The sequence below is a fragment of the Crinia signifera genome, chromosome 1 (assembly GCF_055691185.1).
Source record: "Crinia signifera chromosome 1, ASM5569118v1, whole genome shotgun sequence".
Classification (NCBI taxonomy): Eukaryota; Metazoa; Chordata; class Amphibia; order Anura; family Myobatrachidae; genus Crinia; species Crinia signifera.
Window position 1 is genome coordinate 447,615,096 of NC_139217.1, and position 26,789 is coordinate 447,641,884.

Sequence of the window (26,789 nt, forward strand, 5' to 3'; positions counted from 1 at the left end):
GGGGATTCAGTCTATTCGCATCCACGAGTATCGGGACTGCTGGAGTGACAACTACCCAGCATTGAATACCAACAATACTGACGTGTCGACCCCGCGGGTGATAGTGCTGTATTCCACAGTACGGACGCCACCAACTAATATCGGGCATCCAACAGAGAGTGCTAAGCAAGTGGTCTACTTACCTTGGATTACAAACTGTTCAGTATTACATCTCTGGACACTAACATCTTGCACAGCTCTGGACCCTTGTTGGGATTATAATTACTGGCATCCACACCATCCAATCAGGACTCGGTAATTATCTGATGCAGACTTTTTACTTTATTTTTATTTTTATTTAATTTTTTATTTTTTAGCTTTTATCTCTTTTGCATGCATGCATAGGTACATGTTATGTGTTTGTGAATTGTGATACTTGTATGTTGATTGTTGATTAAAACATTTTTTAGTGTACAGAAGGCGCCTACTGGCTCTCTTTTCTTCGCTAAAGCTTTCTGTAAGGGCGGCAACCCTAAACCAGAGGGCAGCATTCTGTACATCACACAGCACACGTGCCCCTAGCGCTCAAAATCACCCCCCAGTTTTGTCTCCTATATTGAAAGGATAATGATGGAGCTCCTGGTCCCCGCACCCTCTCACAATACCGGCCAAGCCACACCCCCGTTTCTCCTCCAATTCCTAAACATACTGTACTGTGACTGACCCAGCTTGATATGCAGTAAGGAACCTTGTTCCCGATCCCTCTAACTGTACTGGGTTCACACGGTGTCAAAGAATTGAACCAATGTTTATTGTAGCTAAAATGCCTAGTGGCTCCCGAGTCCATGCACCAGCAATCCTTCCTGTAGTTGTCTGTTACGTACAGTGCTGACTCGTCTTTCTTGTCATGCTGCTTCTGCGCACCACTGGTATTTTTCATTCTCCAATCTGAAGCTTTGTGTCCTACCTTGTGACATACAAAACACTTGAGCTTGTGCTTCTTAGGTTTTGTGCCCAAGGCAGACCCTCAGTTATGATCTCAACGGGAATACGCTGGAACTGCAGTAGCTTGGCTCTTACAATTTCAGTCATGAGCTTGGTGTTGTTTGACTCTAAGAAGTCAAATTCTGCCATCAGATTCGCAGTACAAGTCTGTTCTCAAAATGGGCAAAACCATGTGCACTGCAGGTGGGGCAGATGTAACATGTATAGAGAGAGTTAGATTTGTGTGAGTTATTTTGTTTCTGTGCAGGGTAAATACCGGCTGCAATTTTTTTTACACTGCAATTTAGATTTCAGTTTCAACACACCCCTCCCAAACTTAACTCTCTCTGCATGTTACATCTGCCCCACCTGCAGTGCACATGGTTTTGCCCATTTTGAGAACAAATTTGTACTGCGGTTAGATCTGAATAAGGCCCATTGTTTTGAAATGTTATCTAAATAAAAAATGTGATAATTCTGTATTCAGAAACGACGGTAGTATATAACCTGTTCCACCATCCGCTTAATACTATTTGTCAAGACAAAAATAATAAGCTGTTCACAGCTTGGTAAATAGATAAATAGGATAATGGGAAACTTTAGAGATAAGACTAAAGTAAACTTGGGTACACACTAGCCGATATTCATAACGATTTAGCAGATTCCTACGCTGATGATGCGCAGTCCCGCTTGTCATCACCATTCACCGGGCGGGATTTGGTGGACTTGCAAAGATGCAAATCAACCAGGCCAATTAATTCATATTTACAGTGCCATACCGAAGGCTGTGTGACAAGTACGAGGTGGGAAGAGGTAGAGGCAGCAAAGTGATGAATTGACCTGGTACAGCAATAGGGTAATACACCCACATCAAAAGCAGGGGCGTAACTATAGCACCGCAGCCCCCGTGTCGTGGGGGGGCGCTGTGCATGTGGGGGCGCCGGGGGGCTGCGGTGCTATAAGTTAGCCCCCTCCCGTCCGCCCATCCGCTGCTTGCTTGCCCGCCCATCTGCCGCCCGCAGCCTTACCTGTCTTCAGTGGTGGTCATTCTTCTGCTAGTGATATGGACCACAATAAAATGTCCGCCCCATATAGCAGACAGTTCACTGAAACTGTCTGCTGTATGTGGGCGGACATTTTGTGTTGGTCCGTCTCCATAGCAGAAGAATGAAGCCAGCAAGGGAGCCGGGACCAGCAAGACAGGTAAGGCTGTGGGCGGGGGATGGGGGAGGGGGGGTTCACGGGGGGCGACCAATTCATAGTTACGCCACTGATCAAAAGTATCACATGCCTTGTGGTGGTGGTGCAATTAGGGTTGAGCAAACAGGAACAGTGTTTGCTGTAGCAATGCAGTTATATATAGCAACTTAAAGGTCAAAAAGCAGCGGCTCTGTCCTATTGCAAAACCCCTTCACATTTCACAAACCTTGCACAAGAAAATAATAGAGAAAAACCAAAACACAGATCATAGAATGCGGTTGGATATTTTTGTATATAATGTCAGCATGGTATTAATATAGACATGCGTCATGGTATTTGAAATTAGAATTATGTTTTATTCAGCACATATCCTTATATCAAAAGAATAAAACTGCTCACAATCTCCGCCTTTTACAAATTAGGTCGCTGCATCGACACAAAATTGCAATGCAACGGAGACAATGATTGTGGAGACAATTCTGATGAGAGAGACTGTAGGAGGAAGCCACCACCCAAGAGGACCTATGAGAATATTCCAGGTGTTCAGCTAATGGGAAACGGGTAAGCAGACGTTATTTGTAGTCAATAGCAGAGGCAATAGCAGAGGGTCTAATTCAGATGTGGTTGGAGGTGACATCGCTGCTGTTACTTGGAAGCAGCAGAGATGCACTAGTATGGTAATGCAGCAGGAGGTGACTGATATAAGTAGATGCCTGCTATATGCATATGTGATCTAGTGCTATGTTCTGGGGATCAGCATTGGATCACCTGCTCCGACCAACAGGCAGCTGAGCCGTCAACCATGCTGGGCCCAGGTACTCGGGGGCATGGCCAATGCATGGAAGTATGGCCAAAGGGTGGGGGTGGCAGTGAGAAGCAAGGGGGTGGAGGGATGACTCACCCTTACCCGCATATCACACATATGTGCCTTTTGCATAGCAGTGTGTGTGCTGGGCTGGGGAGAGATGCTGCTTCAGCAGTGTACCCCATCTTCCTAGTGCCATGGTCTACATTGAGGAAGGGGTGGCAGTGGGACCTGGGCCCCTACAACAGGCCGGGGCCTGCGCAAAGAGTCCCCCCACCCACCCGCCACTGCCAACAGGCTATGTATTCTCTGTCAGAAGACAGAGATCCTAGCCTTGGCACTCCCCCAAAATGGAGGTGACACATTTACGGTTTGGAAAATGGAGGCCGCCAAATGGCTGCTTACAGGATTCGTACTGCCCATACACAGTATGGATCCTGCACATGAGGAAAATACCGAACAACATTACTTTGTGAAATGGAAAGCAGGTATTTGGGACCTGAAACAGGCCCCTGTGTCATTATCATAAGTAATCATGTTGCTTAATAATGTAAGAATCAGTTCCGTAAGAACCAGCAACACCACTGAGATATGTTGTGGAACATGGCCATTTTCCAATTGAATTCATAGAACAAGAGGCATCACTGAAGTACCTCATGGAGGCAGCCATTTTGGGAACTGAAAAACACATAGGCAAGAAAAGTGGCCACTTTAGCCTAATACAGGCATGTCCAAACTGTGGCCCTCCAAATGTTGTGAAACTACACATCCCAGCATGCCTTGCCATAGTTTTAGCATTCCCTAATAGCAAAACTGTAGCAAGGCATGATGGAACTTGTAGTTTCATAATAGCTGGAGGGCCATAGGCCCTTATTCAGATCTGAGCTCAGTACAAATTTGTTTTTGAAAATGGGTAAAACCATGTGCACTGCCGGTGGGGCAGATGTAACAAGTATAGAGAGTTAGATTTGTGTGAGTTATTTTGTTTCTGTGCAGGGTAAATACTGGCTGCATTATTTTTACACAGGCGTATTTTCCCCCATACGCATGCGCAGACCCGCAACATTGGTCCCCGGATCGAATTCGCAGGAGACGATTATACAAAATAAAAAATACTATTTATTATACAAAATACATAATATTTTACATTGTGATGGCCGGAGTAGTCTGTTTCTATTTTGTATGTATCTTGGCTAATTATAGCAAATAAATAATAAAACTATTAAAAGGTTTTATGCCATTGTGATTGTCTCGGGACAGTAGTTCATTTATATTATTTCAAATCCCACTCATCCATCTTCTTCATGTGTGAGATTGTTTTTTAACTTATTATTTATTGGGTGCTTCTAAAATATATATCCTGTATGCTGTGCTTATAGGTATAACTACCTGTCCGGTGAAAGCGCAGGTGAGATTTTCGACAACAATTACTTTGGTGGAAATCGGAAAACAGTTTCAGGAAACGGAACAGGACCAAGTAGAAAGTTGTATCGCCTTCCTGCCAATCTAGAAAGTATCACATTTCAGGTATATTGTGTTGGATTTGTTAAGATTATGTTGGAAATTATTTGTGTTCAGGTGTTGTTATTGCAGAGTTATATAGGCAGACATCAGAGTTACTTAACAAGTAGTGATGCTGTGTTTATAAATTACAGGTGCAGCTGTACTCACTGTTACATGTACACTGGTGATGAATTGCTGCTTGAGTGAATCAGGGTATTAGTCAGCTTCCTACAGTAGAATAATAACAATATGGTCTGGCCAGGGCCTGTTTAAAGGATGGTTGCCACCTCGCTCATCATGGATTCCTGGACATTCCCTCCCCTTCGGCGCGCACATTCCCGGAAAAGTGGGCGTGGCATTGTAAAATGGCCGTTGCCTATTCAGAAAAGTGGGCATGGCCTCTGTAATACTGGCAGAGTGTTCCATTGCATGAACATCCCAAGATAATCCAAGTATAAGGGTTACTGTTGCAGTTTACATGACGATTTTGACTAAGCGGAATATTTTTGACTAAGTCAAAATTTGCTTGCGCAGTCTATTTGGCTGAGCAATAGCGCAGCTGCGAGGATGCGCATCTCTATCGCCCGCAGGGGACAAGCACTGTACACATGGTGCGATTCTGGCTGCTAAGCTATCAAAAGTAAAATAATGGTTCCATCAGTAAGTTACATTGGCACAACCACCTGGCAGTCACCTTACCAGTACATTTGGATGGTGATAGCCAGCAAGCATGGAATAATTTAGGCCTAATTCTTGACTGTAATCTGCATTGATGGACCGGGAGGCTGCATTCTTGCCCATAGTAACCACCACTGGTAAAAGGCATTTTTTTTGTGGATCTTCCATACTGACACCACTGCTTTTTGTAGCGCCCATTTATTATTGTATATTTGTGGCTAAATCCGCGAAAAACATCCATTTTCGGAGGTTAGCCAAATATATTAAGTATCCCCAGAATGTATCAGGAGGGAAAGCAGCAGGAATCTCTGATCACTCCTGCACCGCCGCCCGCCGCATTCCCCATAGGTTTCTATGGGGGATGCAAAGCTGCCTGATGTATCAAAGTCAGGCAGCAGTGCATCGCATCCTTGGGCTACCGCCACTCTGAGATGGTGGTAGCCCATACACACCGCACTGCCACCGGGGCTGCGGAGTCGTGGGGGGTCAGTGCTAACCGCCCAGATCGCATTGTATATGCGATCCTTGATAAATGTCTCTTGACGGGCTCTTCTTTTCCCTCAGCACCACAAGGCGAAGTGGGTATCTCCTTCTTGCACCTTTCCTGCCTTGAACCCTCTCTCTCTCTCTCTCTCTTTCAAATCTATCAAGTCTACTCTTCTTTCTCTTCCACCCCATCCACAGATTGTGCTTCATCTAAACCTCACTCCCTGTCTTTCTTATTTGTCCTTACTCACTGGACCTTTTCCTCTTCTCATTTCCGGGGTCATATCATTGGCCTAATTTTCTCCCAGTTATTACGGATATGGTTCATTGGGTCGACCAAATTGAGGTTGACATACACTGGGTCGGCCACTGAAAGTCAACAGGTCTTAGGTCAACACCGACACAAGGTTGTCACGCCTAAGGTCAAAGGTCAACATGGGTTTTTCACGCTTTTGTCCCGAATATCGTATGGCACACTGTGCTCGCCATGCTTTGGGTACTATTCTATTCTCCCTCCACGCCCTAGTCGATGGTAGGGCATGAAATGCCGCTTGTGTGTTTCATACTCTCACAGTCGTGCCGAGAAAAATGTGCACAGACGGTCACTATATCATCTTGTAATACTGACACTAATAGTTGCCTAGATGTCACATTATCACTGGCTATACCACACACAGCCTGGCAGCCATTGATGATGATGATGAGGATTACCATGTATGGTTGTGTGTGGTATAAAATTTGTACCACACACAGCCATACATGGTATCATCATCATCATCATCCATGTCTGCCAGGCTGTGTACCATACTAGTAGGATATATCATCAATTTCTGGGGGTATAGTGTGTATAACACTTCAAGGGGGGAAAAGTCGGCGTATCTAAATATATTTTTGCATAAAAGGTATAAAAAGTTCCCTGACCCCTGGTCTAGAGGGAATGGGGTTAAGAGGGCAATGGAGGTAGGAGAGGATTGGAGAAGGATACAACTTTAGTCCCCATTAGCAGGTACATAGATAGTGTTAACAGAAGGTTGTTGGAGAAAAGTTGGTGAGACAAAAACATGGGGGGGGGGGGGGGGGCTGTTGCCGGCCCTGATAGGAGGAGAAGACAAATTAGGTAGGAGGTATCAGGGAAAGTGATGAAATAAATCAGGCCAGATTATGGCCAGATATTGGGGAGAGGAGTTTGGTAAAGTCAAAAATGTTGCAGTGGTAGGCAAAAAAAATGACAAGAGAGTGAACATTGCTGTGGAAACGGAAGCGCACCCTAGAGTAAAGCCAAAATACAAAGTAGACTAGACACAGCAGTAGTGTCCCGCGTGCCATGTTTTGCATGTACAAGCTCTCAGCTTACTGCAGATACACCCCCCCCCCCAAAAAAAATAGCCATGACATGCCTCCGTTTTTCTAACCACTCCTGTCCAAACGGTAACTTTTTGTCCATCACTTTCCCATGACATCCTCGTTAGAACAGGATTGCAGTGGCACATTGACATATGCACAGTGTGATCACGGCACATGCTCATTCTGTTAACAATAGCTCAGTTGTGTGAACACCGGCCATATTTGTACAACTCAGGACCAGAGTGAAGCAGATGATGTATGAGGAGAAGAGTGGTTTAGGAGATTGGCATTTTGAAAGTGGCAGTGAGAAGAAGGATGAGTAAGAGGAAGGAACGGAGGAAAGAGAGGTGAACGTACAAAGAATTCAGAGGCAGAAAAGTGAGAATATGACTAACCAGAAGACAATGGTTGACTGCACTAGACTAGTAGAGCATGGTAATGAGAACAATGGAGAATCAAGTCCAGAAATTTGGGGTAAATAGTTCAATTATCGATGGATGGTTAAAGTGAAGAGTAGGGGCAGGAGATCAGCTCAGGTTGGTCAGGGTTCTGGTTGTTTTCTGGGAATAGACGGCACCAGAATTGGCTGCTACAGGGTTAAGTGTTACGGATTTGGTTGTTACCCACGGTTGAAGTCCGGAGACAGGGACGTGAGGATGCTGGTGTGGTGCTGCAGGAGGCAGGGAGCTGGAGATCAGGCGTGAGCCCGTAGCTGGGACCGCTGTTTAGGATGGCCACAGCGAAACCTACACTAACTCTGTTGAGTCCCCCGGGCAGATGGAATACCCCTGCGGTAGTGCTAGGCTTCGCCTGTAGCCGCCGCGTTCGAAAGAGCCAGTTACGCCGGCTCTGACCCCGATGCAGCCAGGTGTTACGTGGAGACAAGGGGTGAGCGATCGCCAGGGGGTATCTCAAGAGGCAGCTCTAACTAACGGGCCTAACTGAGAAAGAACCCCTAACTAACCGGCACCAGGCCAAGGACGGGACAACGCGACCGAGTCGCAAACCCAACAGGAGATAGGGAATCCTCGGAACCAAGAAAACAGAAAACGGATATTCCCCAAAACCGGATGCAGAGAGGAAAGGGGAAACCCCTACCTGACGGAGACTAAGGAACAAGATAAGGGGAAAAATAGAAGACAAGAATAAACCATAACCTGACAACAAGAGAAAACAGTCCCGCGGAGGGGAACGGCCACGGCGGGCCACAACAGAGATAAAAGAAGAACCCGGGCTCCACAGGAGCACTTACGTGACCCACGAAGAGAGGGAGAAGGTGGAATTCACGTGGACTCCGTCCCGGGACAGGAACACTGAACGTAGGAGTGAGGAGACGCCGACACAGAAGACGTCGACACAGGGAACACAGAAGATGCTGACACTGAAGACACTGACGCAGGAGACACAGGAGGCGCTGACACTGAAGACACTGACGCAGGAGACACAGGAGGCGCTGACACGGAAGATGCTGACGCAGGAGACAACTGGAGCCACAGGGAGAAACCCAAACACTCCAGGGACCAAGGTAGCATATAGAACGCTAAATGCAGGGCTGCAGGAAGCTTAGCTGCAGAGGATATCCTGGGATCCAGACAGGAGACTGAAACAAAGGACCAGACAGAAGTTCCCTGCACATGCAGCAGGAACTTTAACCAGGAAGCTGACAGGAACTGAACTGACAGGAAATGAGCTATCACTGGCACGGATCCCCAGGAGAGCATGGCTTATAAAGGCCTCAGGTGATTCCAGCAAGTGCTTGATTAGCTTAATTTCTCACAGCCTAGTGAATAAATTAAGCTCCCAGAACACAAAGCTGTAATGGCAACAGACCTGCCACTGGAGGTCACCAGTGAGCAAAAATGCCAAACAGACAGAAACTGGTTCCTGACAGTACCCCCCCCTTGAGGAGGGGTCAACAGACCCCAAAATCCAGACCTCCAAAAATTAAATGCATCTGGACGACGGGGCAAAGGCAACAAAAATGAAAACACAAGCTACAACCACAGCTTGTGACAGTGCCCCCCCTAAGGGTGACCACAGGGCACAACCAAAACTAAAAGATGATCCAGGAGAAAAGATTAATGTTTCTTTCTTCTCTTTTTCCTGGATTTTGAAGGGAAAAATAACTTAAGGCCCCACACATTATCAGATCTGATGGTACCCTCCCCCAAGCTACAGCTATGGGGTATCAAATCAGATTCAGGGTTGGAATCCTGAACTGAAGAGATCCTGAACGTCTTTTTCACAGACGGGATGGGTAACGAAGAAGAATGAACGCTTTGGCCATAGATGGAATCTTTGTGAAAGTCTTTAATCTCAGACTTTTGACTGGACAACTCAGCCAGCACTCTCTTGTCTGCCATCATTAAGGCAGGAGCAACTGCTGGACTCTTGCCTGTGAGTATACAAGGTGAGGCGAAAGTGCAATGGATTGATTGTGAATTTCTCAGAGCTGGGACCTCATACCTCTGGCTAATGTTGGAGACCATATCTCCAGGAGCTGATGAAGCCTCAACCTTCCTCTTGGGACTGAACTTTTTAATAACGGCATCACAAAAAGAGGAAAGATCCTTAAGGCAAGGGTCACTACACCTGATCAGCTTGTAGGCCCATGTCTGAGGTCTACCCCTAAAGGCAGAAATGATGAGGTCTACAATGTTAGCCCAAGTGACCCCTGAAGATGGTCCCGATTCAAAAAGGGAAGTATAGTGTTTGACCAGGGCAACAAAATGGGCAAGGTCTCCATCAAATACAATGGACATGGAAACGTCCACCTCTAGGACCTCAGAGCTAGAATTCTCTGTGTGAACGACCCCACTAGAAGTTAAAACTTCAGAAGTCTCCTTGGAAGCTAGCATGACCGAGACCCCAACTGGGTTTATGGCTCTCAAGTCCTTTGCTGAGGCTGTGGTCTTTGGGACCTCAGCCAAGGAGATGGCCGCCCTTTCCAGGGATTCAGCCTTAAGGGTACCTCTTGGGGCAAAATGGACTAAGCCCCCCTCTGGGATGGGACAGGCAGAGTCCCCTTCCGGGGCCGGACAGGCAGAGTCCCCTTCCGGGGCCGGACAGGCAGAGTCCCCTTCCGGGACCGAACAGACTTGCCCACCTTCTGGGGCGAAACAGACTTGCCCACCTTCTGGGGCGAAACAGACTTGCCCACCTTCTGGGGCGAAACAGACTTGCCCACCTTCTGGGGCGAAACAGACTTGCCCACCTTCTGGGGCGAAACAGACTTGCCCACCTTCTGGGGCGAAACAGACTTGCCCACCTTCTGGGGCGAAACAGACTTGCCCACCTTCTGGGGCGAAACAGACTTGCCCACCTTCTGGGGCGAAACAGACTTGCCCACCTTCTGGGGCGAAACAGACTTGCCCACCTTCTGGGGCGAAACAGACTTGCCCACCTTCTGGGGCGAAACAGGCCTTTGGGCCCCCACTCGGGGCTGCGGCCTTTGGGCCCCCACTCGGGGCTGCGGCCTTTGGGCCCCCACTCGGGGCTGCGGCCTTTGGGCCCCCACTCGGGGCTGCGGCCTTTGGGCTGAACACTTTCCGCATGGTTTTTAGAAAACCCGGAAGATCCCTTAGGATGGGATCGTCAGCCTCTATGAGAGGTTTAACCCACTCCAAAGCTCTTCCTCTAAAGCATGATAAGAGATAACGGACAGCAGAAGTAGGAGTTATCTTCACATTATGTGAGAAGTCCATTTTAGCGAGGAATTGCTGAGCAATTGGTCGGAGCTGGGCCAAATCTCCATCGAAGTATGGCGTGTTAGAAGTATCATCAGACACGCCCGGCGGGCCTTGGGCATCAAATTGGCTCGACTGACCTCGAGCACCCAAAACGTTCAATGAGCCCCAAGCGCCCTTGCCGCTAGATGAGCCCACGGCATCGGACTCGCCTATGGAGACCAGGACTTTGAGTGCCACTCCTGGATCCACAACCTCAGAGGCAACTCCGTGAACCCCAAGATCAGGGAAGATGTCACTAGAAATCCCGGCTGAGACTGATGTCAGGGATTCTTTCTCCGGAGTTATGCCTCCCAAGGCCTCATCAGGAGCAATGACCTCCATAAGTCCATGTGGGGTTAAGTTCCCCAAGACCCTCTTAGGGGTGACGGCTTCAAGGACCCCCTCTGGGATTATGCCACTTGAAGCCCCTTTTGAGGGAAAAACCTGAGACTCCTCTACGGGACATAACAGTTCCAATGTTGAAAGAACGTTGATCTCCCTGACTGGAAGATTAGCATCCAACGTCTTTCTGTCTGGAATCTTTGTGGATGAATTCCACATTCCCGTCTGATTCCGTACCTCAACATGGGGCGCTCTAGTCTTAGGACCCCAGTTGTAAGTCGGAGCGCTACGTATGTGGGGTGTGTGGTCAGGCTCCTCCTGCTTAGAGGAGACAGGCATAGATGGAACCTCCTGATACCACTTGGATTGAGGAAAATCCTTCCCAGTACCACCACCAGATCTGCGCAATTCGCAATACTGGAGAAAGTGGCCTGATTCCCCACAATACAGACATAGGTTAAAGTCTTTACGCCGTTGCCGCTCTTCTGGTGTGAGCTTTGGCCGTAAAAAACTTCTATGTCTCTTCTGAATCTCCTGATCTGAAGTTTGACTGATTAACCCCTTAGCCAGGGTCTCCCTAGGAGCTGGTTGAGCCCCAAAAACCTCAGACAGGTCCAGGAAAATTTGGGTTAACAGATCTTGCAATCGCAGAAATGACTGCTGCAGATCCTTAACCCGCTCAGGTTTTAAGGCTGTAAAGGCCGTATTTAAGGCCATCAAGGAAGCTTGCAAGGCCTGCATAATTAAGTACAGAAATGAAACAAACAGACCAGACCACCTGAGTATGCTGAATAAAGCAAAACCCCGTACCGGGCAAAATACTGGAAGGGAAAGAAGGAAAAAAAAATCTTAATATGGACAAATCTATAAGTCCCGCAACCAATCAAAAAAAACACCCAAATCACCTTGAAACAAGATTTTATATATGCATGTACCCCTATGACTACCGTGAACACATGCATATATCGGTATGGCCAGTGATAATGTTACGGATTTGGTTGTTACCCACGGTTGAAGTCCGGAGACAGGGACGTGAGGATGCTGGTGTGGTGCTGCAGGAGGCAGGGAGCTGGAGATCAGGCGTGAGCCCGTAGCTGGGACCGCTGTTTAGGATGGCCACAGCGAAACCTACACTAACTCTGTTGAGTCCCCCGGGCAGATGGAATACCCCTGCGGTAGTGCTAGGCTTCGCCTGTAGCCGCCGCGTTCGAAAGAGCCAGTTACGCCGGCTCTAACCCCGATGCAGCCAGGTGTTACGTGGAGACAAGGGGTGAGCGATCGCCAGGGGGTATCTCAAGAGGCAGCTCTAACTAACGGGCCTAACTGAGAAAGAACCCCTAACTAACCGGCACCAGGCCAAGGACGGGACAACGCGACCGAGTCGCAAACCCAACAGGAGATAGGGAATCCTCGGAACCAAGAAAACAGAAAACGGATATTCCCCAAAACCGGATGCAGAGAGGAAAGGGGAAACCCCTACCTGACGGAGACTAAGGAACAAGATAAGGGGAAAAATAGAAGACAAGAATAAACCATAACCTGACAACAAGAGAAAACAGTCCCGCGGAGGGGAACGGCCACGGCGGGCCACAACAGAGATAAAAGAAGAACCCGGGCTCCACAGGAGCACTTACGTGACCCACGAAGAGAGGGAGAAGGTGGAATTCACGTGGACTCCGTCCCGGGACAGGAACACTGAACGTAGGAGTGAGGAGACGCCGACACAGAAGACGTCGACACAGGGAACACAGAAGATGCTGACACTGAAGACACTGACGCAGGAGACACAGGAGGCGCTGACACTGAAGACACTGACGCAGGAGACACAGGAGGCGCTGACACGGAAGATGCTGACGCAGGAGACAACTGGAGCCACAGGGAGAAACCCAAACACTCCAGGGACCAAGGTAGCATATAGAACGCTAAATGCAGGGCTGCAGGAAGCTTAGCTGCAGAGGATATCCTGGGATCCAGACAGGAGACCGAAACAAAGGACCAGACAGAAGTTCCCTGCACATGCAGCAGGAACTTTAACCAGGAAGCTGACAGGAACTGAACTGACAGGAAATGAGCTATCACTGGCACGGATCCCCAGGAGAGCATGGCTTATAAAGGCCTCAGGTGATTCCAGCAAGTGCTTGATTAGCTTAATTTCTCACAGCCTAGTGAATAAATTAAGCTCCCAGAACACAAAGCTGTAATGGCAACAGACCTGCCACTGGAGGTCACCAGTGAGCAAAAATGCCAAACAGACAGAAACTGGTTCCTGACATTAAGTCGAGTGTTAAGTGAAATGATAGAGTTAAAGGTTTGATTTAATGAGATTTTGTTTTAACCTTTTGACATACAGTATTTTGAACATGTCTTCCTGCAGGTGGACAATGAAACGGATGATGTCCTTTCTGATTTCTATGACAGCCTGAATGACTTTAGGCGAGACAGTAGCAGTAGTGATTCAGCGCAGTCTTCTGGAAAGGACTCTTTTGGAATTCCAATATTATTCAGTAAGAAATCCAGCTCAAAATGGACATCAACATCATCTTTTAAGGAAACCGTAACAGCCTCTAACAAAAAGGTACAATATAGTTATTGTATAGTTTTGTTTATGAGGTCAGATGCACCAAGCTTCAAAAGTGATAAAGCGGATGGTGATAAAACACCAGCCGGTCAGCCCCTAATGGCCAAGTTACAGACTGGGTATGAAAATGATAGTTAGGAGCTGGCCGACTGGTTGTTTAATACTCTCCACTTTATCACTTTGAAGCTTGGTGCATTTGACCCAAGGTGTTCTTCAAGCCTTGAATTCAAGGCCAGTGACGTGTGGGCTGTCACAGGTCCATGTGGTCCTGGACAGCACACAACTTTAAGAGAGGAGATTGAAATCCACAAAAGTATTATTAGACCCACTGGCATTAACAGCTTTATATGGGAGAATCACCAATGATAAAATATATGCCCCAGGAGGGTCAGCGCTTGACCTCAAAAATCATGTCCCAGGCAATAAGTCCCAATATGACCCCATACCCATACAGTATATGCTTGCACCAGCACATAGGAACATTATGGATGCTAGAATCAAAATCAGCTTTATTGGCCAGGTATATTTGCATATACTAGGAATTTGGTTAGGATTGCTGTGCTGTGTAGGTAACACTATAAGCAGAGACAGTACAGTTATCATGCAGGGAACACATACCTGCTGAGCTGCACAGGGCTGAGGCAGCCATCAGTGGCACCACTGGTCATTGCAGCAGTCAGGTAGGTAACACTATAAGCAGAGACAGTACAGTTATTACACAGGGAACACCTACCTGCCGAGCTGCACAGCGCCTAAGCAGCCATCAGCAGTGCCCCTAGTCACCACAGCAGCCAGGCAGGTAACAGTATAAGCAGAGACAGGGGAGACACGGGGTTACATATGGCTGAGTGCACAGTTTCTAGGAAGCTATTAGCGTTGCCATCTTGATCATGCTTCTCGCGGGCAGCAGCAGAAGGGCTCAACAGTCCATCTCCCTACAGCCTTTCACAGGATGGCCATAAGGCTGTAGGCTTGGGTGGGCAGCGTGTCAGGGCCCTGGCTGGAGCTGTAGCTGGGTGGGAACCAACGTGCAGGGAGAGGGGGTAGAGTCAGTCAGTGAGACCGGAGGCAGGAGTTGGGGGTTTGTTTAGGAGTTTTGGGCCCTCGCCTCCCTGGGGGGCTCCCAGCGAGGTTGTACCCAGGAGCAAGTGGGAGGAGGGCTGGGGGCCACGGCTGCTGTTTCATCGCCTGTCGTCTGCCGCGCTGGGATCATCCACTTCCCTCCTCACCTCTGTCCTCCTCTGGACGCAGGCTGGGAGGGGGGGGGGGGGGGGCTGACGCGCCAGAAGCATCCGTTACTTCCAATGAGGCTGGGGGACCTTGGCCATTGTTCTGCTGGTGCTAGGGTGATCCACTTCCCTCCTCATCCTCCATCCTGATATGGTTAATGCAACTATTATCAGACCATGAGGGGTAGTCCTGGTGTTCTCAGCCGTAGTGGTGGTAGGCCTGGTCCAGGTGTTCTCATGGTAAAGGTAAGTTGAGGCCACATGATGTTCCTGACTTATGTGGTTTTAATGCAGTCGTTTAGAAGTAATGTTGCTGTGTTGTTTGCCTTCTGGTTTCCTTCGGTTTATTGCTGGTATAAAGCTGACCCTTTATAACTAGACCCTTCAGACACTAGACCCCTGACATCCCAAAGGACTGACGTCTCAAGCTATACTTGGAACCTTGGTGCCATAAATCTTAGCAGTCAGTACAACTGATCAAAAGTGTAAGCCCTAGTCACTAACACATTCCAAACGCAATAGCATTATCTGGACATCAGCGGGTTGCCAGGTATGCGGTCCCTTGGTCAACAATGTCTAGGTCTACACTCACTAGGTCGACCACTAAAAATGGTTGACATACCATAGGTAGGCATTGACAGAAGGTCGACACAAGCTTAAGCTCGACACTCAAAATGTTGACACAAGTTTTTTCACTTTTTTTGGTGTAGACCGACTTGGTTCATACTTTATTATCCCAGTGGGCATAGATTAAAGTGAGAACATGGAAGTGTGCCCGAAGCAGAGAGGGGGGCCGCGGTAAACCTATATGTCGACATAGACACCAAAAACCTGAAAAACTTTTTGAGTGCCGACCTTCTGCCAATATGGTGTGTTGACAATTTTCAGGTGTCGACCGAGACATTGTCAACCCACTATAATGTGGGAATGGGGTAAAGTTCTTAAACGGAATAGACCCCTCATTTTAACTCCGAATTCGCTACCCGGCCGATTGTTGGGGGTTTATGCATGAGCATGTGCAAACCCTCTGAGAAAACGGCTTCAGCGAGTTCGCTCAATGGTGGACAGGCGGGCAGGGGGCGGACGGAGGGGACCCGCTGAGCATACCCCTGCTAACAGAGGCGTGTCCATGCCTGCTTTGGGGCGGGCGGCTGAGGTCACATGATGATAGCGCCCGCCCCCATTTTCATCCATCTCCGTCCAGGATAAAAGTAAGTATAGACAAGTAAATGTGTGAGCATGGTCACTAGGCAGCAAATATGTATATGCTGCATACCGAGAAGGTCTGAATCAGGCCCATAGTTTTATTGTCATTTACTCTTAACTTTTAATAGATTTGTAAAAATGTCATTAATCTGTCTGATACTTATAATGAGACACTACATTATATGTTTTCCTTTCTAGAACTCTAATTTTATTAGGGTCAGTAAAGTGATCTCGGTGTCAGATTTCGCTATGAAGACGGACAATCTCTGGCTATCAAATGTCTTTCTGGCGGATCTCTATCACCTCCCCTTGGAATACAACTATCCTCTGTATAGTAGAATATTTGATAATTTTGGCACCCATTACATCACTAAAGGCTCAATGGGTGGATCGTACGACCTTCTCTACCAGTATAGTGCGGAAGAACTGAAGAATTCAGGTAAGGCCATCATAAAAATAATACTACAGCAGTGACACATAGAACAGCTGCACTAGATGTCGTGTTGTAAAATTGGACTGGGAACTGGGTTTCTTAACCTGAGCTGGGCCAAAATGTACATAAAATAAATTTTATTTATGTTAAAGTTCTTTAATAACGTGTGTATATGATTGTATATTAATATAATTATTTTTAAATAGCTCTGCCCCTAGACTAAGAGTCCCTGAACCTAATTTTAGTGCTGTGTATACTGTAAATATACCCTGAAAACCCTACATTGTCACCACTGCAACCTTTGCCAATCGTGTCATCACTGCGGGGCTGGCTGAATTAGCCCTAGGGTGAGCATGTGTCCATAAATCACCCCTGTAAAGTTACCAGTGATTGTGAATGGGAAGGTCAAGGAACCAGGACAAGTTATCAATAATTGGTGCGCGGTGCCCCATTTTGCCCGCAGCGCCCAGGAAATTTTTACAGAAGCAGAAATGTGACAGTGCCCCTGTTCGGTGTGGTGCAAGATGGCGTACCTTAATCTGGAGCTGGTGACGGCGGTGGCTTCTGGATTCTTTGCGGCTTCTGCTGGAGAACCTGTGGCAGGGAACGGCACAACCCAAGGGACCCACAAAAGACAACGCTACTTCGGTTAGCAGCGACAAATATTTATTAAAGGAAAACAACTGCACTAGTCGCTGTGATATACTCGTACACATATGCAAACATCAATAAGAAAGATAAAAAACACACAAAGACAATGACATCAAAGAGAGCAATATTAAAGACAATAATATGACATCACTAGAATACTATACTGCACATATAACACTATACTGCACATATAACACTATACTGCACATATAACACTATACTGAACTATAGTCCCTGGTGCAAGGAAAACAGTCAATGAAGAAACGGTCCCACGAAGGAAGATCCTCACAAGTACAAGGGTAGGCCCTACCTTAGTGTGCACACTACTATATAAAGGCCAGAAAATATTAATGGTCCCCTATAACGGGGTACAGGCGAGTCCCCGTTACCTAGGGCAACTCCCTGCTAGACATACAACACAGGCTGTAGATATAGGCTTGGCAGTGGTGGCAAATCTGGCATGCAGCCAGAGGGGCGTTGCAGGTGTCTCTGGGCTGGTAATGTCGCAGGGTGATCAGCACCCCAATAACAGTTGTCCCCTATGCAGTGGAAAGCCACTTCAATAGCTGGGTAAAGTGGGCCAATTTGGGGTGCAGGCCAGCCTGGGGGTAGGGGAGCTCCTGTACCTTAACTCTCAGCTGCAGATGCCAGCTCCTGCTGGTCATGACTCTTCAGGGTCTCTCACTCCTCTCTGGGTCTCTCACTCCTCTCTGGGTCTCACTCCTCTCTGGGTCTCACTCCTCTCTGGGTCTCACTCCTCTCTGGGTCTCACTCCTCTCTGGGTCTCACTCCTCTTCAGTGCAGGACAGGGGAACAGCTTCTCCATTCACTGCACCCACGCTGCTGGGTTTTCTACTTCTCCTCTCTCTGCCTGAGTCTCACCCTGCTCCCAGCATGTCTTCTCACTCTCTGCACACTTCCTCCCTCTCCCCTTGCTACTGGGATCACCTCTGACCTCTCAGCTTCCTGTCACAAGTGCAGGGGAGCTGGGACACTAGCTGTCTGTTAACCCCTCACAGCCCTGCTGTTTCTATAAAAATGCAGTTCTTTCTCTGAGCAGCATTAGCTGCAATTGACCTTCTTTGAGGGCACAGGGACACCTCTGGAGTGGACTGCCACACACCTCCCTGCTGGAAATTTGCCTGTCCGCAGGCAACTTACCCGGACCAATAAGTTCTTGACAAAGTCCTGTCAATGTCCATGACAACATTCAAACGCTAAATGAAAACAGGTGCGATCAATTATACATTCAAAAACAACTATAAGCATCACTACCTTCCTGCCACCTGATATCTAATGTGGGCTCCCCAGGTCAACCATCCCTCTGCCACAGGACCTCCATCCCTCCGCGGTCCAGCTTCTCCAAGGCTGTCAATGGATGGCGCCCACTCTCACGATGTACGCATCTTTAGGCATGTCTCACCTCTCGATCTTGCCTCTTCGACCTCTGTATCGCCTGCTGGATTCTGAGGGCGAATTCCTCTCCTGAGATGGTCGTATATTCACCACTTGTTACCGGCTTCCCACCGATGAAACAGATCTTGGCCTTGGATTCAGGCAGTGGCACAACTGGTTCTGCTGCTGACGGCTCCACTGTCTGTGTCACAGCCATGTGAACCACAATCTCTGGGCTTCTCTGCTGGTCTAGCATTCCGACATTTCTCGGCCTTAGATTCGCCACCCGGTAATCGGCATCGTCCATCCTGGGCACATACTCCCGCGTTGGCTCCGGAAGTTGAGGCCTGGTCGCTTTTTGCCAGTTCTGATGGACTGCCTCACTCCGCACGACCGGTTTCTTGCTTGACCTCGTGATGTCAGGTTCTGGTGGGCGGGGCATCTGTCCTGGTCGAGGAGGGTTGGCATTAAATCGGTCACTCTTGCCATTTACTTCCCTCAGTTCAGCTCTACTTCCGCTGTGGCTGTACTCTTGCTGGTAGTACGGTTGGGGTTCTCTATGACTTGGATAGTGTGCTGGGGTGCGTCTGTTACGTAGCACCGGTGTTCCATTCGGTCCAGTCACGTTGGCGGCCTTGGTGCCTTTCTTCCCGCTTGTCAATTCAAATTCTACGGCCTCACCGTTGCTCAGGCTCCGGAAGCTGTTTTGGGGGTTGGCATGCTGGATGGCGGTATAGTGGACATACACGCTATGGCCAGTGTCTGCGCGCTTAATGAATCCATATCCGCGTGGCACATCAAACCACAGGACACGACCTGTGATCCTTCTTGGGCCGGTTCGCGGCCTATCAGTCATCTGCGTTACACCGGATGCTCTTGACGTGTTCTGGAACACTGCCGGTGGACCTCTTCTCCCGTGCCATCTCACAGTCTGTGGGCATACATCGGCTCGGTCACTGTGTAGTCGTTCCGACCTCCATTGGCGATTCTGTTGCCATCTATGCCTTCTGCCACCTTCACGTTGCTGTCTTTCCTTTTCATCCTCCGCCCATTCCTGACGCATCTCACGGATCATCCTGGTCATTTCGGTCATCGCTTCGATGATGGCCCCAATCGAGTTCTGATTGGCTTGGGCTGGTGGAGTGGCGGTTCTTCGCATCTCCAGCGGTTCTATGTACTGCGATCGCCACATCTTGCCGTTCACAGGGGTCTTGTGCAATCCTGTTCGTAGACGCCAAGTGTGACAGTGCCCCTGTTCGGTGTGGTGCAAGATGGCGTACCTTAATCTGGAGCTGGTGACGGCGGCGGCTTCTGGATTCTTTGCGGCTTCTGCTGGAGAACCTGTGGCAGGGAACGGCACAACCCAAGGGACCCACAAAAGACAACGCTACTTCGGTTAGCAGCGACAAATATTTATTAAAGGAAAACAACTGCACTAGTCGCTGTGATATACTCGTACACATATGCAAACATCAATAAGAAAGATAAAAAAAACACAAAGACAATGACATCAAAGAGAGCAATATTAAAGACAATAATATGACATCACTAGAATACTATACTGCACATATAACACTATACTGCACATATAACACTATACTGCACATATAACACTATACTGAACTATAGTCCCTGGTGCAAGGAAAACAGTCAATGAAGAAACGGTCCCACGAAGGAAGATCCTCACAAGTACAAGGGTAGGCCCTACCTTAGTGTGCACACTACTATATAAAGGCCAGAAAATATTAATGGTCCCCTATAACGGGGTACAGGCGAGTCCCCGTTACCTAGGGCAACTCCCTGCTAGACATACAACACAGGCTGTAGATATAGGCTTGGCAGTGGTGGCAAATCTGGCATGCAGCCAGAGGGGCGTTGCAGGTGTCTCTGGGCTGGTAATGTCGCAGGGTGATCAGCACCCCAATAACAGTTGTCCCCTATGCAGTGGAGAGCCACTTCAATAGCTGGGTAAAGTGGGCCAATTTGGGGTGCAGGCCAGCCTGGGGGTAGGGGAGCTCCTGTACCTTAACTCTCAGCTGCAGATGCCAGCTCCTGCTGGTCATGACTCTTCAGGGTCTCTCACTCCTCTCTGGGTCTCTCACTCCTCTCTGGGCCTCACTCCTCTCTGGGTCTCACTCCTCTCTGGGTCTCACTCCTCTCTGGGTCTCACTCCTCTCTGGGTCTCACTCCTCTCTGGGTCTCACTCCTCTTCAGTGCAGGACAGGGGAACAGCTTCTCCATTCACTGCACACACACTGCTGGGCTTTCTCCTCTCTCTGCCTGAGTCTCACCCTGCTCCCAGCACGTCTTCTCACTCTCTGCACACTTCCTCCCTCTCACCTTGCTACTGGGATCACCTCTGACCTCTCAGCTTCCTGTCACAAGTGCAGGGGAGCTGGGACACTAGCTGTCTGTTAACCCCTCACAGCCCTGCTGTTTCTATAAAAATGCAGTTCTTTCTCTGAGCAGCATTAGCTGCAATTGACCTTCTTTGAGGGCACATGGACACCTCTGGAGTGGACTGCCACAGAAAGAATGTCTCTATGTGGCGCACCAAAGAAATTTCACAATTAAATATAACTTTTAATTATTCACACAATAAAATTGATAGCGAAATAAAAGACACAATACATACAAAGTAGACGGGAAGCGGTCATCTATTAGAATGAACTTAGGTCTACAGTCATTAGGTCGACCCCACTAGGTCGACTGGCAGGAAGGTCGACCTGACTTAAGGTCGACATGGGCCAAGGTCGACATGACTTAAGGTCAAATTTGCATAAAGGTCGACATGCGGAAGGTCGACTGGTCATAAGGTCGACATGGGTTTTTCACTGTTTTTTGAGCCGACATGTGCCGACAGGCGGTATTTCATGCCCTACCATCCACTAGGGCGTGGTGGGAGAATAAAATAGTGTGCCGAGCGCAGCGAGGCACCGTGCCCGAAGCATCGCGAGCGAAGCGAGCGATGCGAGGGTCCGATTCTCATTGCCAACTGTGTCCATGTCGACTGTGTCGACATTCGGATAAAAAAAACAGTGAAAAACCCATGTCGACCTTATGACCAATCGACCTTCCTCATGTCGACCTTTATGCAAATTCGACCTTAAGTCATGTCGACCTTGGCCCATGTCGACCTTAAGTCAGGTCGACCTTCCTGCCAGTCGACCTAGTGGGGTCGAACTAATGACTGTAGACCTAAGTTCATTCTGACATATGTACCGCTTCCAAGTAGACACGGACATGTGTTAAAAAGGATATTTCTACCCTTACAACGTGGGGTCCCAGTTCCCAAAGTTTATTGATGGAATAAAATTTTACTATAATAGTATTGTGTGGTGCCTTTGTCTGTTTTAGATACTATTCACAAATGGATGTGCTTGAGGTTGCGCTTAATAATAAGCTGTTCTCCTTCAAGAAATGGAGCAGTATTGGATATGATTTCCAATATCTCAGCTTGTGGTTTTAGCAAGTAATGGATATGTACAGGTGATTCCAATACTTTAATGACATAGGTATATCAGGCGTACTAAATGCGCTTTTATTTCGACACCGCTGTTATGGTAACCCGATTAGCTGGAATCAGCGTGTATACGGGGGATAACAGAGCTACCGGGCTGTGGCGCCATTGCTACACCCGGAAAGGATCGCGGTATATAGCAGCTGGAAACGCCTCTGAGTGAGCCTACAAGCCGGAGCTAGAGGAACAGGGTGTCAGTGCGTAGCACACCATGCCTCTTAACGGACGGACTCGCGGGTGCCGAGACCGCTGGAGCGCACCTTTGAAATTTAAAAAAATAAATCAGATCAAAATGCATTCATATTAGGGAGGGGGAACTGGGGCACACACACGAAGTCCCAGGGTACTGCGGGTGCAACGCCCCATTTTCCAGAGGTTTGCACATGTGCAGTAGGGTCTGAGTGCTCTAGTTGGCCCCACTGCCTAAGGGGGCCATGATTCTGGATTGCGCACTCATATTATACATTTTTACTCTATTAAAGGGTCAATCAGCTGATGGAGCCGGACCATTAATGAACTTGTATAGAAACTACTACAACATTCACCCTTCTGCCAATCATAATTGGTATCCTGACACAACCCTGTCTCCTTCTCTTTACGGCTGTGGGCTTCTACATTATGAACACAGTTTGTGCCAGCGATTGGAATCGGATTGTAGCTGTGCTTTCCTGTACTAACCAACAATTCATTTATCCCAGTGTTAAGAGCAAATATAGCCAAATGTCCTCAGTCACATGTATTCAGCCTTTACTAGATGATCCAACACACACATTTCATTAGTGCCCACACACTAGAACGATTTTTTTGCTGATTGGCCAATTTGCCAATTTCCAATATTGATCAGATGCGCACTCCGACGGATTTTTTGCTAAATCTTCTGATCTTACGTGCTGCATGAAAGATCAGAAGATTTAGCAAAAGATCCATACATGGGATCTCAAGAGAAATCTTTGGTGATGATGTGCGCTTACCTGAAATCTTTTGTCCAGGACGGACAAAAGATTTCAAGGCTAATTTATGCGCACATATTAACATCGCAGATCTTTCTAGTGTGTGGGTACCTTTAGACACCTGCTGGTCACTCAGGCACAGAAAGTGCCGGATTAAGCCTTTGGGGGGCCCGGGGCACTTTAGACAGGGGGGCCCCCTTGCACTTGTCATTACTGGGTGCCACCACTGGATAATTCAGACAGACACGGTTTGGTGGTGCGGCACTCCCCGCAAATTGACGAGACAGGAATCTGGTTTAAAGGCAACGTTTAAAGATATTGAAACGTTGCCTTTAAACCAGATTCCTGTCTCGTCAATTTGCGGGGAGTGCCGCACCACCAAACCAAACCATGTCTATATAAATATATATATATATGACTTGATGAAGTCTTAGATGACGAAACGTGTTGGGTACTGCCTGCTGACTCCTCCATAGAAAGATAAGTTTGATACCTCTGTATCTTTTATCTGAAACTTATTTATCTCCCATTTTTTAGCGATATTTTGGATAGGCATTTTTACTTAGCTTCGCTATTTTTACTATTGGTTTTTTTCTTATGACATTTCTTGTATTTGTTTGTTCTTATATAAATACTCCTGTGCATTTTTTTATATATTTATATATTTTTTACATGTACTAAATAAAACTTTTATATGTTTTTAAAGTAAAACGTCTCTGACACAGATATTTGTAGTCGCTTAGACCTCTTTTCAAACCATTGTATCTTTTTATGCCACACCCCTTACCAAGGTGTTTTTCCTAGAGGTCAGCTGACACCCTTTTTTCTAAAAAGGTATATCTGTTTTTTAATACAAACAAACTCAGTTGCTCAGGACACAAGTGGCGCCCTACAATACCCCTTTCTTCCTGGATATATATATATATATGTATGTATATAAACTGTACATGCCACATGAAAAGCCTGTGTTTGTCCCTCTGCACCTTACTCTGTAGAACTGTAGGAGACCTCACAGTCCCAGTGCTGCCTCTGATTAAAAACCATCTCATGACTAGGCTGCTGCTGTTGTCCTCCATGGGCCTGAGAAGCATGTAATGATCTCCACCAATCAGAGCTCAGCACAAATCTCTCAGCCTCTGCCCTCTTGTGCAATGTGTCATGGGGCTTAGTCAACTCCCAGTGATGCACTGCACACTTGTGCAGACCGTGTGCCTCAGCACCCTATGCTCAGCACCATTAATCATTGTCACATTGGCAGATAGGTGAAGCTGCAGTACTACCCCACTTCCATGCACAAAACCTTTATTTAGCTAACAATTTTTTTTTTTAAATACATGCCAAACAAAAGGGGCCCCTAGCTACAGGGGGCCCAGGGGTACTGACCCCTTTTGCCCCTGCTTTAATCCGGCCCTGTGCTCAGTGCATTCATGTTATATAGACAAGGTCACCAATAATTATGTGACACCCCTGGGGTGTCAGTGGGAGGATTGTACATGTTCTCCTGCAGCTATACACCCCCAAACTGGTTTCGGTTGATCTGCTGACAATGTCCAGGTCAACAATTAATAGGTCAACACCAAAAGGTTGACATGCAATAAGTCGACACAGACAAAGGTCGACACATTCTAGAACAACATTAACAACAAGTCGAAGTACAATAGGTTGACATCAGTAAAATGTCGACATACAACAGTCAACACATGGAAGGTCGACATATATGTTTCACCAATTTTTTTTAAACTTTTTTATATTTTACCGTCGACATGGACTACAATTTGGAAGACTCATGGCGAGCAAATCAAGCTATGAAAGGGTACACGTTACACTAGTTGGGGGTCCATGTTGACAGGTGTCGACATTGACACCCCAAAAAAATCAGAAAAACTCATATCGACATTTCCATGTCAATCTTTTGCTTGTGTCAACATTTTGAACATATCGACCTATTGTCTGTCTACCTAGACATTGTTCACCTTTCAATCCACAACCTTCCCCCCCCCCCTGCCCTAGAAAACATCACTCTCATTTCCTCTTCTTGGGCGGGCAGGATCATATCCAGGGGATCTGTAGAGTTCTAGAGACCACCGGTAATTACCCCCACTAGTCCCCGAAGCAGCCTCAACCCAGAGCAGCAGTTTGCAGCCACACATGGGGGTCCTTCTGGGATATAACAATTACTGTACTATACATATATTACATGTACTGCATTCCAAGGATTATGGTGTATTCTTTAATCAATCTGGTACATTATTATGCAAGCACTGTCAGTATTCACTATACCAGACCATGCTATCCAATGGTTAGCCAAGCCTCTCTGGTGACAGGCCACACCCCCTCTGATGGCTGGCCACCCCTGATGGCTAACCATGCCTTTTAAGCAAGGGTCCATATCACTGCATTCACCTGGTGGGCCCTTCATGTTCCAGTCCATCACTAGTCATGGTTCCTTGTAATTTTACTAAATGCAACATTTCTTATAAAGGAACACGTTTTGTGTTTCTTTTAATTCAACAATATATCCTTTGACAGGTCTAACCCAAACAGAATCAAAAGAATGTTCAACATGGGAAACACGCGTAAGGATATTATTTTGGACGAAAAAAACAGTAAAGAACAAATGCACAACAAACAAGATGACAGAGCGCTATGAAGGTACCTGGGGATGTGCTAAGTACATTACTTAATTAAAATGTAGACATTCAAAAAGCCATAATGTCGAAATGCAGGGGCCTCCTAGAGAGGGTCATGTTGGGAGGTATGCTCTAGGTCAGTGGTCCTCAAGTACCCCCAACAGTTCACGTTATCTAGGTCACCCAGCAGGTGCACAGGTGCATTCATTACTCACTGATACATTTTAAAAGGCGGTGCAGATAATTATTTCACTTGTGATTCTGTGTGGAGACATGGAAAGCATACACTGTTGGGGTTACTTGAGGACAGGGGCATAACTAGAGGGAATGAGAAAGGAGTGAGAGAGAGAGAGAGAGACAGAGGTGTCTGGAAGAAAGAGAGAAAGGGATAATAGGGGGAGAGAGGGAATCAGCGATAAAGGGTGTCAGGGAGTGAGTGGTAGGAGCAAGAGAGAGAGAGAAGGAGGGATGCAAGTATTAGGGCCAGATGTACTAAGTTTGCAAAGTGATAACATGGAGAGTGATAAACCACCAGCCAATCAGCTCCTAACTGTCATGTTACAGGCTGAGTTTGCAAAAATGACAGGTAGGAGCTCCATTTTATCACTTTTTGCAGCTTAGTACATCTCGCCCCTTAGTGAGAGACAGCATCAAGCAGGAAGCAAAAAAGAAAGAGAGGGAAGCAAGATAGAATGTCAGGGAGATAGAAAAAGAAGGCGTGAGTGAGTGAGAGAGAGAGAGAGACAGGGGAGAGTGGTTATCAATGAAAGAGAGCGTTAGAGAGAGACAGTGTCAAGGAGAGAGAGGTAGAGAAAGAGACAGTGTCAGGGAGAGAGAGAGTGCCTGAGAGCATGGGAGAGAGAGTGTGGGTCAGGAAGAAATGAGATAGAGGTTGTTGAGCAGGAGAGACACTACCAGGACAGGTAGGATGAATGGAAGAAGACATATGGACTGGGGGGAAGGGGGTGGGGGGGGGTGGATAGAGCACCATATGGATGCCTAGATTGATGGATGGTCAGAAGGGGTATATATAGGTGGAAGGACAGGTGGCATAGGTGATTAATACATAGATTCAGGGGAAGATTGGGTACTTAAAATTGCCCGGGACAAGTATGAACAGATAAAATGTAGTAGTGGCCCAACACGAA

At 47.4% G+C, this 26,789-nt stretch overlaps 1 protein-coding gene across 1 annotated transcript in view; it reads left to right on the top strand.

Annotated features, from left to right (window-relative positions):
- The window catches only part of C6 (complement C6), a 70,764-nt gene that overhangs the window by 17,614 nt on the left and 26,361 nt on the right, over nucleotides 1–26,789 (top strand). The window contains exons 5-9 of the mRNA XM_083154298.1: nucleotides 2,586–2,724; nucleotides 4,348–4,495; nucleotides 13,424–13,624; nucleotides 16,261–16,501; nucleotides 25,541–25,663. Of these exons, the coding sequence (XP_083010424.1) occupies nucleotides 2,586–2,724; nucleotides 4,348–4,495; nucleotides 13,424–13,624; nucleotides 16,261–16,501; nucleotides 25,541–25,663 (852 nt within the window). The remainder of the gene's footprint in view (nucleotides 1–2,585; nucleotides 2,725–4,347; nucleotides 4,496–13,423; nucleotides 13,625–16,260; nucleotides 16,502–25,540; nucleotides 25,664–26,789) is intronic.